General features: G+C 34.8%; 2 protein-coding genes across 2 annotated transcripts; both read right to left on the bottom strand.

Moving 5' to 3' along the window:
• Positions 1 to 3,893: 3,893 nt before the first annotated feature.
• LOC114372600 (NADH dehydrogenase [ubiquinone] 1 alpha subcomplex subunit 13-B-like) lies at positions 3,894 to 6,881 on the bottom strand. Its single transcript, XM_028330249.1, has 3 exons — positions 6,561 to 6,881; positions 4,333 to 4,404; positions 3,894 to 4,235 (listed from the first exon to the last, which is right to left on the bottom strand). Exons 1-3 carry the CDS (start codon positions 6,773 to 6,775, stop codon positions 4,091 to 4,093), a joined length of 432 nt encoding a protein of 143 aa, XP_028186050.1. The 5' UTR covers positions 6,776 to 6,881; the 3' UTR covers positions 3,894 to 4,090.
• Positions 6,882 to 10,651: 3,770 nt separating this feature from the next.
• Positions 10,652 to 12,652, bottom strand: LOC114371688 (protein MAIN-LIKE 1-like). The gene is made up of 6 exons (XM_028329047.1): positions 12,386 to 12,652; positions 11,854 to 12,300; positions 11,662 to 11,754; positions 10,985 to 11,581; positions 10,763 to 10,910; positions 10,652 to 10,683 (listed from the first exon to the last, which is right to left on the bottom strand). The coding sequence occupies exons 1-6, from the start codon at positions 12,650 to 12,652 to the stop codon at positions 10,652 to 10,654; spliced, it is 1,584 nt and encodes a 527-aa protein (XP_028184848.1).
• Between the last annotated feature and the right edge of the window lie 1,871 nt (positions 12,653 to 14,523).

Below are 14,523 nucleotides of genomic sequence, written 5' to 3'. Positions count from 1 at the left end.
CCTTGATGTAATGTTTTGCACCGTGTATTGTTTTCTTAGTTTTGATTAAATATATATGGTTACTAATTTAGAAGTCTGATGTTGCATTTGTTGACCCATCACATGTGATTGTGTAAAACTACTTGCTGCTTAGACTTATGCAGTAATCTTCTAGGTGGGCTTCGGTTAGCATTCCCAGCATGCCATTTGCACCTCGACCAGTAGCATTGGGGGTGCCTCCCCATTCTACCAATTTTTTCACACACAAAAAAGTTTTTTAAACCTATAAAATAAACTATAAACTTTAGCATGTTATATTATACTATTCTTATTTTCTTATTGAAATTTTAGATTGATGTTATCATTGTTATGAATATGGATTGTGAAATCTATGATTATGTTACATAATTTCAGTTAAGTTTTAAGAGTGGTTGCTATTTCTGGTTTCATATATTTGAGGGCATCATTTTTTCTCTGTTCTTTTGTTTTATGAAAGTATTTGATGAAATTCGATAAATTATATTAACTTTGCTTTTTCTTCTTTTTTTATTGCATTTTTTTAATAGTAAAGATTACATCATGGATTTTTTAAAATTATAATCTCATTGATATTGATTGAATTTTTTAAAAATTTCATGATAATTTGGTTTGAATGTGATGTAACTTGGGTTTAGATTAGTAGACTGATTCCTGGGTTTGGAACCTTTTTTTTTTTTGCTTTCGTAGGTAGAAAACATTTTATATGTTGTATTCATATGGAATCTACCTACTGGCCAATTTTTGGCTTTCTGATAATGAGCGCATATCTAGCTATATTATCATGTCATCAACTTGGTAACCATTCTTTATCGTATAAATATACATTCTTTAACAAAAAATATATCTTTATCACATAAAGATACATTCTTTATCCGATAGGCATGCTTATCCTCAAAAACATTGATTTATTTATTTTTTGGATGTATTATATCTGCATCTACCACATAACGTATCTGAATGTATTATATTACCCATTATTAACATAAATCTATTTAATTAGCTAGCATGACATCCTAAAGGACTATGTATTTAAATTGAAAAACAGGTATGGCACGTAGAATTAGCTTAATTGGCGAGATTAATTATATAGAAGATACATGGAGACTTGCAATCAGAATTACAAAAATATGCTTCATTCAAAAGACTGTAGGAGGAGGTTTTTTGGAGATGATTTTAATGGATGAGAAGGTAATCCTACATTCATTAAATTATCAACTCGAGTTGATTAAATATTATCTACACAATTGGAGCCCTTATGGCTTTTATTTTTTTGGCTCATCTTCTTAGGGACACAAGATTAGGGCCACAGTGAACGCTTTAAATTTGACAGATGGAAAAATCAACTCAAAGAGGGAAAAACTTATATTGTTTAAAACTTTGAGGTAAAAAATAATGTATTAGTAGATAATTTCTAATTTGCATATTAATCATTATAGAATAAAATATGGTGTACCCTTTTGGGGGACAATTTTAGATTTATTATCTTCTTTTTTTAAGCAGATGTGATTGGTCAGTTTGTTGATATAAAACAAGAACATCGTGTTATATAAAACTCTTAATATCATTGTTAGTCTTTTTCCTTTTTTTTAATACCTTTCTTTTAATTCTTTTATCGAAAATCAATTGGCGAATCACCCGTGCGTATGCACGGGTTACATATAAATGAAAAACATGACAAGTTTCATGAGTTCACAATAACCAACGCCTAACAAACTCATTCAAGAATTCAATTGTTCAAAACATATTCATACCCATTGACGATATAATCGCCAAGTACAAAATTAAAAAAATTCTAAGGTTTTACAAGTTTTTATTTATTGAATATTTAATTTAATATAAATTAACAAATCTCATATTATTTTATTTAACAACTATGATATTATTAAATCAAAGTTTGTTTATTCAAAGGGAGAAATCAAATTCCTGTAGAGTTAGTCTCTTAAATCATTTAAGAACAGGAGAGATAAGAATAACAACTAATATCTTCAATACATTTTAATAAGGGATTAGGTAAATTATAATAATCTATTTTAATAATATCAATTAAATTAAAACTATGTATGTATTAATAAAATGATTTAAAAAAACTTAAAAATTCGTTAAATTGATTAAAAAAGTTGCATTGGAAATTTCTAAAGATTTCAAAAAATTACCTAATAATTTATAATTATATTTAAGTGCAATATTTATGTAATAATGGATAAAAGTGGACAGAATAATGTACCAAAGAATTTAAGTGCAAAAATGGATAAAAATAGCATTTAAAATTGTATTAATTAAGGTGTTCAAATGCAAACCGATCTAAAATGAAAATAAAAAAATACTCAAAAATAGAAAATCAAACCAAATTAATTTTTTTAATTTGTTTGGATGATTTTTTTCTTTTTAAAAACAATTAGTTTGATTTGATTTGCGGTATGTGTTCTTGAAACCAAACCAAATCACAACAATTATATTACTAGAGTGTTATTATGCATTTTATGTTTATTCACTAAGTTTCACACAATTTTATAATATTATGTATTGTATATGAATTTATACAATGCATAATACTTTATTTTTCAAATGATTTTTTTAATATATGTTTAATTTAAAATTGATGAAAATTTAAAAGATTTTTATTATAGAAGGTTTAACAAAAGTTTCATAGATTATTATTAGTAAATTATCTAATATAATTTACTTTAAAAGTTGAAAAATATATATAAATTTTAATGAAATAATATTTTAATAAAAATCATAAAAATTGAATTGAACCAAACAGTAAAAATTAGTTTGATTTTGTTTGAATTTTATTTAAAATGAAAACTAAACTGAATTGTATATGTTTTTTAAGTCTGATTTGGATCACTTTTTATATAAAAAAAATAAACAAATTAAACTGAGTCACACACACCGTCGTTATTAAGCACATAAAAATATCATTATATTGATTATGGTTTGGTGTATAATCTTTGTAGCGGAGTTCATAGTTCACAAAACAAAACATCCCTGGGTATCGTGCATAACCTAGTTCGTTACTAATTTTTACTCTTTCACAATGTCCACCTTACGTTGAAGACCCTCATTTATTCAACGGCTGAACAAACTTGGCATCGTGCATAACCTAGTTCGGTCACGCATGCTAAGGGTAACAACAGAGAACTACAAATGATTCAGGCTCTCGGCTATATTATTGGTTTCTGTTTCCTCAAAACAATCAGCCTCAAATTTCTAATCACACATTTGAGTGTCCAGAGTCAGACACCTGCCCGTTAATGGCTTGAATAGATGAGAGAAAAAGGTACAAGCGGCTTAAGGTAGTGTTGAACCAAACCATATGCAATTTAAGATATGTTCATGATCCTCTGGCATTTCATGTTCACTTAATCACTTCATATCAGTTGCTTAGGAAATACTATCTCCAATCCTATATATAAGAAATAAAATATAGCATTTTCTTGATTATAATTATAAGAAACATATAAGAAATAAAATATAACATTTTCTTGATTATAATTATAAGAAACATATAAGAAATAAAATATAATATTTTCTTGATTCTAATTATAAAAAACATAGGATTATTTTATTGCTAAATTTCTTTTATATCCCTAATGATTACTCACTTTTTTCCGTGAGAGTGATTACATTTATTGAGTTATTAACAAAAACAAGGTACACTCATTGGTTGAAAATTTTTCTTTCAAAAAATAATTATATCTTTAAATCATTTCATGAAAGATTTTCCAAATTGCTCAATGGCCAAGACGATTTGAGAAATGTTGGAATTAACCCTTCTTTACCCCAATTAAGTTTCCACCTTATTCTTCTAGAAATCAAAGCTTCGATGCAGTACAATTTCCTATGCCAAGAATGTGCAGTCATACTGGTGGTATACATCAGAGAGAGGTGCGATTGCCATGCCACATAAAGTACAAATTCAAAATGCATTCTTGTTTTAAAATTTCGCAAAGCAGCTACAAATGTTTCAGATACAAATTTATTTTAGAGACTGGACAAAAGAAAGTACCAGCATGTAAAGAACATTCAAGAAGCAGACCAAATTCTGATAGAGATGGCTGAAATAACATCACCAGACATCGGGACGCAACTCACCACTTGCTGGGGGCACCCATCTACTAGAGTGATACACACTTTCACCAACTTTCCAACCAGGCACATCCTTCATCACTTCTGCCTCATACTCGAGATATTTATGCCACTCTTTAACAAATCTACGGAGAAAAACAGACAAAATGGAGATGTTAAATGGCTAGCACAATAGCACTTGTCAATGTGACGATACAGATTTGGTGAAAGCATCTCATATACCTCTCATCCTCTTCAGCCTGTAGCACGGGCAGTATGGATCGGCGGGCAGCATATTTTTCTTCCTTCAGGGCCCTATAGGAAATGGAACATTATGATACATCAGTTTTAGTTTTTGAGTGGGAACTGAAGTCTGAAAACAAGCCTATGTGGTCTGGTTCTTCCTTAAAGAGCTATTTCTATTTTTCAATGTAACACCCCACCAATCCCCAAAACCAATCATGAGGGAAGAATATAGAACAGTGAAATCAGAGACTGTCATAGTGAGAAGTAAATGAATATGCACTAATGTACATTTCTTTATGGACAAAATCTAGGTGTAGTACCTTAGGTACTTTTGATATTTTCCAAATAAAATTGGAGTGAGAGTGATAAGTGATAACTCATAAAGGTTAACAACTTAACACTAAAGGTCAGCCCTTGTTACCAAATAGAAACTCCAATTTTGTTTGAAAAACAACACCAAGAGCACTTAAAGTGTTGCACCAAGGTTTTGTCCTTCCTCTATATCTTTTTTCCTGCAAGCACATAAGAGATGAACAATTTTCCATTTACGCAAGAAGCTAACAGCTGCTTTGTTTCTACTTTCCAGACAAATTCATAATTGATCCAACCTAGTTTCTTACGGAAAGAAGATTAATAAGAGTATTCATTATTTTCCTGGACAACTGCTACAACTCATCAAAGGGAAAAAAACTTTTCAATTTCTCCTGCATATTATTTTCAACTGAAAATATTTCTTAGGGAAGTATTTCATGTAAGAATTTAATTCAAGAAGCTATTTTCTACTGAAAACATTTTCCACTGTCAAATTATATTCTGCTGAAATCGATCCTTGATTGTTTCTACTAACTAGATTAAGTAAAACATTTTTCCATCAGATAGCTTGCATATAAATTGTAACCAAACAAGGTTAATAAAATACAAAGTGGAAATCAAGGAAACAACCAAATCACAGAGGAGGCAAACAAACCAAATTGTCTGGTTAGGGTCATTAGTTAACAGTATATGCATTCAAATACATTAATGAAATGCAGATTCCAAGGGTACCCACTTTGACATCAAGGATAGAAGCAGATCCTAACAGTAATAATTCATCACCATAATTACAAGTCAATGCCATAAAAATCACTCCCCCTAATGATTCATAGTCTTGAGGAGCTAAAAAATGTTCAATTCCAAAATTTGTCGAAAACACTTTAATTTCTATATTAATAGATAGCCTGAATTGACAAATTAGGAGCTCAAAACATTCAATTAAATCCGAAAATTGTCGACAAAACTTCAAATACAAGAATGCATAAACCTAAGATTGATTCCTTCATTAGATTACTAACTGTTCAATACAAAGTAGAATTAACTCCCACAGAATGTATAAACTTCAATTGCTAGCATGATCCGCAACCATCAGGGCCATTAGTTAACAGATTTTCATTCAAATTCAAAAGAAATGCAGACTCCGAGGTAGTCATTTTGAAATCAATGAAAGAAGCAGATTCCCACAGACAAATATTAAATGTACAAGTCACAGCAACAAAAGTCTTTCATGCCCATGATTCATAGTCTTGATTATGAAGGTGCTCAAAACGTTCAATTCAATCCCAAAAACACTTCAAATATAAGGTTTGAAAATACACATTTCTATATCCATATATGCCGTTAAAGAAGAGAAATGCTAAGATCACACTCTTAGACACGCTCTTTTGAAGACACTCTTTTATTGGTTGAAATTGACTCAATATCACAAAATTTTGCAAGTCTCACATCATATTAAATAAATCTTCCTCCTGATTGTGTAGTTTTCAATAAATTCCAACCAACAGAGGAGAATGAGTTAGAAAGAGTGTGTTCCTAGCACTTTTGGATAATAGATATAGGATGGACACGGAAAAGAGGGAAAGACGACTAACAACAACACTGAATGGTGAATATGTTACGAATAATATGATGTAAACTCAAAACACCTATTAATTTTAACAATTAGGTCAAGCAGTCGCCCAAGCTTTCTATCAATGTGATTAACAACCACAATTTAATTAATTAATTAATTAACATAACGAAATCAGAGCCAGGATACCTAAGATTGATTTGATTCGTCGATTAAATGACTAGATTGTTCAATTCAAAAAGGAATTTACTACCACTACTACTACTACTACAGAACGTATGAACTTGAATTGCTAGTACGATCCTGAACGAAGAGAAATAAATGATAATAAGAAAGAAAGTACCTTCGGATCTTGTTGCCCTGGCCGACCTGGTACATGCCCCAAGAGAAAGCGCCGAAGGTGGTGAGGAAGATGGCAACGGCGCTGGGGCCCTTGTTCGGGATGCGCCGGGCGAACCGGACCGGAGCGAACCCGCCCGGCGGTGGACCATCCTGGAGAACCGGCATGTCCTTCACGCTCGCCATCCCGGGCTTCTTCCTTATATGTGCCTCCGTCATCTTTCTTTCTTCGCCGCGATCTCTTCTCTTCTTCTTCTCTGGCTACGATACAATAACAACAACAATGGAATGCACGCACGCACGCTCTCGCTTTGTGTTGTTCTCTTCTCCGTGTGAGTCTGATAAAGAGAAAACCCAAATGGGCTCGCTAGTTCGGGTTTTTAATTCGGGTCGGAGCTAACCCAATTTGTTTGGGTTTGTTGTAGGTTGTTGGGCCTCATTGCGTCAAACGTTGCAGGGATTTGCTAGGGGCACCCAGCAGCATTGCTGGTGCACCCAGCAAATTTTCAAAATGGCAAAAATGCCCTTCAGCCTTTTTGCGAACTTTCTTCGGCTGGCACTCACGGAAGAAGAACTGCGGAAGAACCATCTTCCGTGGAACTACGTGGAAGAACTTCTTCCGCCAGAGTCAACGGAAGAAGGTTCTTCTGTGGGTTAATTAGTTAAATTATTTTGTTAATTTTAAGATTATTTGGTATTAGTTAAATGATTTTTTCCTCTCACAAGTTGACCAATGGTCGATTCTTGTATGCACCGCATGATATGTATTGGTCACTTTTTTCCTCAAATTATTTACAGTAAAATTCATTTTGGACTCGTCGTTCTTCATAGTTACACACACTCTAGTCACGCACTTCTTCCTCTCTCCATTTCTCTAACTCTGACCATGCAATTGGCGTTGGTCTCATTGCATTCTCTGTAGAAATGACGAACAAGGCCAAAGGAAAAGGCAAGGAGGTCGCCGGAAAAGGTTCTGCCGGCAAGCGCAAGGGCGCCTTCGACGATGACAAGATCGGTGGCGGCAAAAAGAGAAATAAGCGAGGTGTCCTTCAGTTATTTCTGACGAAGAATTAAATGTCGCGCCAAGAAGGATGGACATGCCAGATAAGGGCCAGAGTAGCAGGTCACGTGTCGTCCCTCAAGAGGAAATGTTGGCCCGAAACTAACTTTTTTGAGTTTTGGGTCTTCCGTTGCAGGCCCTGTTTGAATGAACCGGTGTCTCCTATTATTTTTTTTGGATTCATTGACGTGCAAACATGAGATAGGCCACCTTTGGAGAGTCTCACGGCTTTCCCAGATAATTTTAAAAAAAACCCCGAACAGGGGTACTTAGGCAAGTTTACATGGCCCGAAACTAACTTTTTTGAGTTTTGGGCCTTCCGTTGCAGGCCCTGTTCGAATGAACCGGTGTCTCCTGTTATTTTTTTTGGATTCGTTGACGTACAAACATGAAACAGGCCACCTTTGGAGAGTCTCACGGCTTTCCCAGATAATTTTAAAAAAACCCCGAACAGGGGTACTTAGGCAAGTTTACATGGCCCAAAACTAACTTTTTTGAGTTTTGGGCCTTCCGTTGTAGGCCCTGTTCGAATGAACCGGTGTCTCCTGTTATTTTTTTTGGATTCTTTGACGTGCAAACATGAGACAGGCCACCTTTGGAGAGTCTCACGGCTTTCCCAGATAATTTTAAAAAAAACCCCGAACAAGGGTACTTAGGCAAGTTTACATGGCCCGAAACTAACTTTTTTGAGTTTTGAGCCTTCCGTTGCAGGCCCTGTTCGAATGAACCGGTGTCTCCTGTTATTTTTTTTGGATTCGTTGACGTGCAAACATGAGACAGGCCACCTTTGGAGAGTCTCACGACTTTCCCAAATAATTTAAAAAAAACCCCGAACAGGGGTACTTAGGCAAGTTTACATGGCCTGAAACCAACCTTTTTCTCAGACGACAATGACTGACGTGACCCAACAGTGAACGACGTGACAAGAGGTTGCTTTAGTTTTATGCTTCACAATGTAAAATAGTCACGGGTCTGGTAAAAGGGAAGCCATGTGCCTGGCTGGGCCATTTATATAAATGATAGATGGGGATGTCCATGGTACTCAACAACAACTAGTATTCAGAGTTTTTCAAATTAATTTTCGATAAACAATGGCATTCTTAGGAGAGACTTCGTCCCAGACGATCGTGAACTCGAGGTTGGCATTCATTTTTCAAAATGGAACCGTCATTCACAACGAGTGTGGGGTTTATTTTCAAAGTTCTGGTCCAGTGCCTATGCGAGTACCAAACCTATGCGATTTTTCAACTCTCAAAAGCAGAATACACAACAGTCTTCGGCTAAACAACAATGAAGTTGTGGATGAAATTCATTACCGGCGACCAGTGGAAGATACAGGTAACAACATTTACTTTGAAAGTATGCAATTGAAAAATGACATGGATGTGAACACCATGTTAATGTATAATGACCAATTTTCATTTGTTGGACCGATTGAGTTGTTATGTACCGTTGGTAGAACAACAGATGCAATTTTAAACTTACTTGAACACCCCAGCATCCCTACACATGATGTGGTTCTGTATTACAACGGAAGGTGGAACATGCCACGCCAAAACAACTTTGTGGGTTACGCGTTCACCGGAATAAATCCAAAAAAATTTGATATTCCAAAAGGATGTAGCATAGATCAACTGAAGGATTTGATCAAGCAAGTAGCACCTAAAGGGAATCCTCCTCATGGGATTCATGAATCCCAAGTTGTAAGGCGTTTGTTTTATCGACAACCTAGTCATTTGGAATATTTTGAGAAAGTTTTAGAATTTAAAATTGTTGAGCTGAAATGTGATGACGACGTGCTGAAGGTGCTGGTAGAGTCTAATTACTGGAAACAATTTGTGCCAATAGAAATTTTGGCTCTCTTTAGTAAAATGGTTATGGAAAATGAAGACGATGTGGTTACGTCCTTGCGTGATTGAATGCTAGTTAAATGTTAGGCTGTTTCGTGCAAATTAAATTTGTGTCCATGATGTTCTAGTCGATGTAATATGTCTTAGTGTGTCAATTTGTTATGTTTGTGACCCGTTTGTAATGTGTAGTATGTATGAAAAAGGAATAAAAGTTTTATTATCAACTTTTAGCAAAAAAATTTATAAGGAATAAATGTTTGTGACCCGTTCGTGCAAATTAAAATTTGTAACTTATTTTGTCCAATCAATTACATTTAATTAAAATTTGTAACTTATTTGTTTCAATCAATTTAAATTTGTAACTTATTTGTTTTAATGACTAACTTATTTTTTAAAAAATTTCTAGCTTCTTTTTTAAAATTTCTAACTCATTTTTTTAAAAATTTGTAACTTATTTTTTTAAATTTCAAACTTATTTTTTTAAATGACTAACTTATTTTTTAAAAAATTTCTAGCTTATTTTTTTAAATGTCTAACTTATTTTTTTAAAATTTTAACTTATTTTTTTGAAATTTGTAACTTGTTTTTCATTAAATTATATAATAATTTTAAGTAAAAATTAAAATTTGTATCTTATTTGTTTCAATGACTAACTTATTTTTTTAAAGTTTCTAGCTTAGTTTTTTTTTTAAATTTCTAACTCATTTTTTTTTAAAAAATTTCTAACTTATTTTTTAAAATTGGTAACTTATTTTTTAAATGTCTAACTTATTTTTTTTTAAATTTCTAACTTATTTTTTTCAACAATTAAAATTTGTAAGTTATTTGTTTCAATCAATTTCTAACTTATTATTTTAAATTTCTAACTTATTTATTTTAAATTTGTAACTTCTTTATTTGAAATTTCTAACTTATTGTTGTTTAAATTATATAATAATTTTCAGTATAACTTAAAATTTCTAACTTATTTTGTCCAATTAATTACATTCAATTAAAATTTCTAAGTTATTTGTTTCAATCAATTAAAATTTGTAACTTATTTTTTTAAAATTTCTAACTTATTTTTTAATATATCTAACTTCATAAAGAAATAGAGACATTATATTTAAGTAAAAACATACATAAAGACATAATTTAAGTAAAAACATAATTTAAATACATAAAGAAATATAGACATTATCTAAGTCAATGTGTTTTAACAAATACAAAAACAAATACTAAAATTTAAATACATAAACAAATACAATAAAAAAGATAAATCATAATCTATGTGGGGTCTCTGTCGCGGCCTAAGACTGTCATCTGGGTCGTCATCTCTAGCTATCCTCAGGCAAAGATCCATGATATCATATAAGTCAGTCCCTGCAGTCACCATCCTGAGGTTGATGACGCGCTCCAACTGCTCAGCAATCCTTCCCATCCTGACACATGCTGTGCAATCAACCTGTCTCAGTGAAAATAACAAGTGAGTATGAATTTATAAAAAATAATAAAGTTAAAAAAAAGTACATAGCTTACCATAGAATGCGCAGGGGGATCTGAAGTGACTGGAACCTGGGCGACAGGTGGCTCCACGAAGTCATCATCAGGAGTGGGAAGGGGAGACACAGGTCTAGGCTCAGCAGTGTCCTCCGTCGGCGTCACAAAGGGGTGTGAAATCTGAAAAAACCACTCCATGTAGTTTGGGGCCACCTGCCCAGGAACTACACAAAGCTCCCCTGTAGGCACTACATGATCTGAAAACTGTACCCACCGGTCGTCTATATCAGTACCTGTCAACGAATCACGAACCGGTGGCGGAGGAACTATTTGAATGTACCCCATCTGCCGAACCACCCTTTCTGGTCGAAGGTAGACGATGATCGGACCCCATCTGACTAGCCCCATGTACGAGGAGATCAAGTCATAGCCCCGAACTTCCCGATGCTCAACATACGACATCCAACAGACGTCAGTGATTGTTAGGGCATCAATACGTGCTCTGTAAGGGCCTCCCTTAATGCCGGTCATCTGGGCCTTACCCGTAAACCACCTACAGGCACATCGGCTAGCCTCAGCATAACCATCGTGAACAACAGACCTGTGGACTGATGGAAAGTGCTTGTAAATCCAGCACTACAAACAGAAAGTCAACATCAGCAATCAAACATGGATTGAATTTTACTTTAATTTAAATTACAAGCAGCGATAGTCACCTGAAGTAGTGAAATGTAACCAACCATCTGCCGTGTAGGGGCCTGCGACGCCTCGTTAAGCTGATCGTACAAGTGTACCAAAGCGGCCTCTCCCTAAGAGAATGTCCCTACCCGTGCCAGGTCTCTGAATGCCTGCAGGTGCACAACATGGACATGGGTTGCACTCTTGTTAGCGAAAAGAGTGCAACCAACCAAATGAAGTAGGTACGCCGGAGCTGCAGCAACCCACTGCCTAGCCCGGCACCTACTCTGGTACATGTCCCGAAGCCAGGACAACCGAACATGAGGCCCACCTGCTTGATGTGTCTCAGCTGTAGCCTCGTCTGGGGTGACCTGAAGTAGCTCCGTCAACAACGCAACTGCGTCAGATGTAGCCAGTGGCCCGAATGAATGCAGTGCGCCAGTAATCAGGACGTGCAGGAGCGACAAAGCGTCGTCTAGAGTGATCGTCACCTCCCCTACTGGGAGGTGGAAGCTGCTCGTCTCCCTATGCCACCTCTCAACAAAGGCGGATATGAGTCTAGGATCAGTGGTGATCACAGAACACCTGAATAATGGATCCAATCCGGTGGCCGTAGTCGGTCTCCCAAATTTATCTACTTTCCTACCATGGGAGACCAACTTGAGATCGGGTCGCTCCTAAATTGAATAATAATTTATAAATTTGTGTATTTCAAAATAAAAGAAATTACTTTCTAATTACTGGAATAAAATATGTACGTACCTGTCCACGCCATATGCTGTGTGCCACATGATCAGCAAATCCGATCAAAACAGATGGATTGCGTGGCCCACCAGGGAACCCCTCATCATCAGCAGTTGTCCCATCACTAGCCACTCGATCAGACTCAGCACCATCGATGGCTCCTGTCCTCTCTGGGCTACCATCAGATGCATCAGGCACATCCTCAGCCAACTGAGGAACATCCTCAGGCAACTGAGGAACATCTTCAGGCAACTGAGGAACATCCTCAGCCACATCCTCAGCCATCTGGGTAACCCGTTACCTACGTGCTGAGGCAGTGGGCCTACGACGGCGAGGAACATCCTCAGCCACATCTTGACTAAGGTCTCTGCCTCTACCTGTGCCTACCACACGATGTAGACCTCGTGTTCTAACCATGATCTGAAATCACGAAGAACACTCAAATAATTTGTGTAACAAAGCTTTGGAATTCTAACTAATCCACATAATTTATCCAAACCCACAGATTATATATTTAGTTCAACATAATTTATCCAAATAATTGACATACAAATGCATATATAAATCACACCAAATATAATTCAATTGATTAGTAGAACTCAAATCCTGTCATTGTGATTCTCTCAAGACACAATTCTAGTTATTAAACCAGAAGGTTTATTTTTCTTTGCTTTATACATTGCTATTACAATCAATTACTGTGGTATAAATTCCTTTAATTCATCTCTAAGTTCAAGTTAAATCAAAGAAATTATATGAACTGTCTAACTTAACATCATCACACGAATTTCATTAACTAAGCAATTTCTCACAGTGCAAATGGTTCTGACAAGCCTTGAACAGTGGTAACCCTGTGTCTCTTGAATAACAGAGCCACTGCTATTCAAGTAGGCATGATGACGGGGTTTTTCCATCCCCGTCCTGAAACTCAAATTACTTAGGAGTGGATTTTTTGAATTACATTTATATGGAGTGAAACACTTTGATTGATTGTGAATTGAGAATTTATAAAAATAGAGAGTATGGTCAAATATTCAAAAAGGGCACAAGGCTTGTGGATCCATGTGGGTGCTTGGATTTGTAATCACCAACTGCACATGAATCTTAGTTACAATGAAAGTGAACTATTACAATATTCTAGTTCATATGGTAAGGTATGGAGAAAAGAGTAAGCACCCGAACAAAGCATTTGTTCTTACTAGGAAGGGCTAGATACATAGCTCACATGTGTCATTTAATTTGTCCTAGTTGTCTATTATTCTTTCAATAAGAGCTTTTCATCCTTGTCAAGGAAGGGATTCAATGGTCAGAAATAGACAGCTAGGCTTTATCAACAAATAAGGATATTTGGTTTGTATTGAGTATTAGTAATACTAATTGCCCATAATTCCTGCCAATTTCTAGCCTTATTTTTATTTTTTAAATTTTAATTAAGCTAATTATGTCAACGTATATGCTTTGTAAAGAAATTCCTACTAAACTTTTTCATACCATTTAGAGTGCATTTGGTTTGAAATGGCTTGGATTTGTAACTAATACAAATACATGTAACTAATACAAATGTGGGTGCTTGGATTTGTAATCACCAAGTGCATCATTTTGTATTCAAAATTCTCAACACATCATTTTGTATTCAAAATTCTCAATACATCAAATTAGAGGAATCAAGGTGCTCCATCATTTCTAACTCAATTTGTTAACTAGCTATTTATGTTGTATTTTAGAATATTATCTTCTACTAACACATGATGCTACTAGCTAGACTCGTCTCATGCTCGATCTTTGTCCTGTAACAGGCATAGCACATCATGTTCTTTTAAATTGTAGCTGAGGTTCCTCACCAAAGTGTCATATTTCCTGTGAAAAGGAATTGGATAACCAATTTAATTTTGCTCTTTCATGTTGTGTTCCACATAACAATTCAATTTATGCAGTGTATACAGTCATTTACACATCCTAACCAAATGACAGTTCAATTTAGACATCCTAATGCATAAGTCAATCACACCAAATCACAGCAAATAACAATTCAATTTAGACATCCCAATAGCAACTAAAAAACACAAAATTAGGGAGTTTGTGTAACTTAAATACAATATACACTCTGTGACACCTAATAATTTGCTGGTTCAGACATAATTTTCAAGAAAAATAAC

Source organism: Glycine soja, chromosome 10, assembly GCF_004193775.1.
Source record: "Glycine soja cultivar W05 chromosome 10, ASM419377v2, whole genome shotgun sequence".
In the NCBI taxonomy this organism is placed as follows: Eukaryota; Viridiplantae; Streptophyta; class Magnoliopsida; order Fabales; family Fabaceae; genus Glycine; species Glycine soja.
The sequence above is the reverse complement of the archived record's forward strand: the minus strand, read 5'-3'. Positions and strand labels throughout refer to the sequence as shown.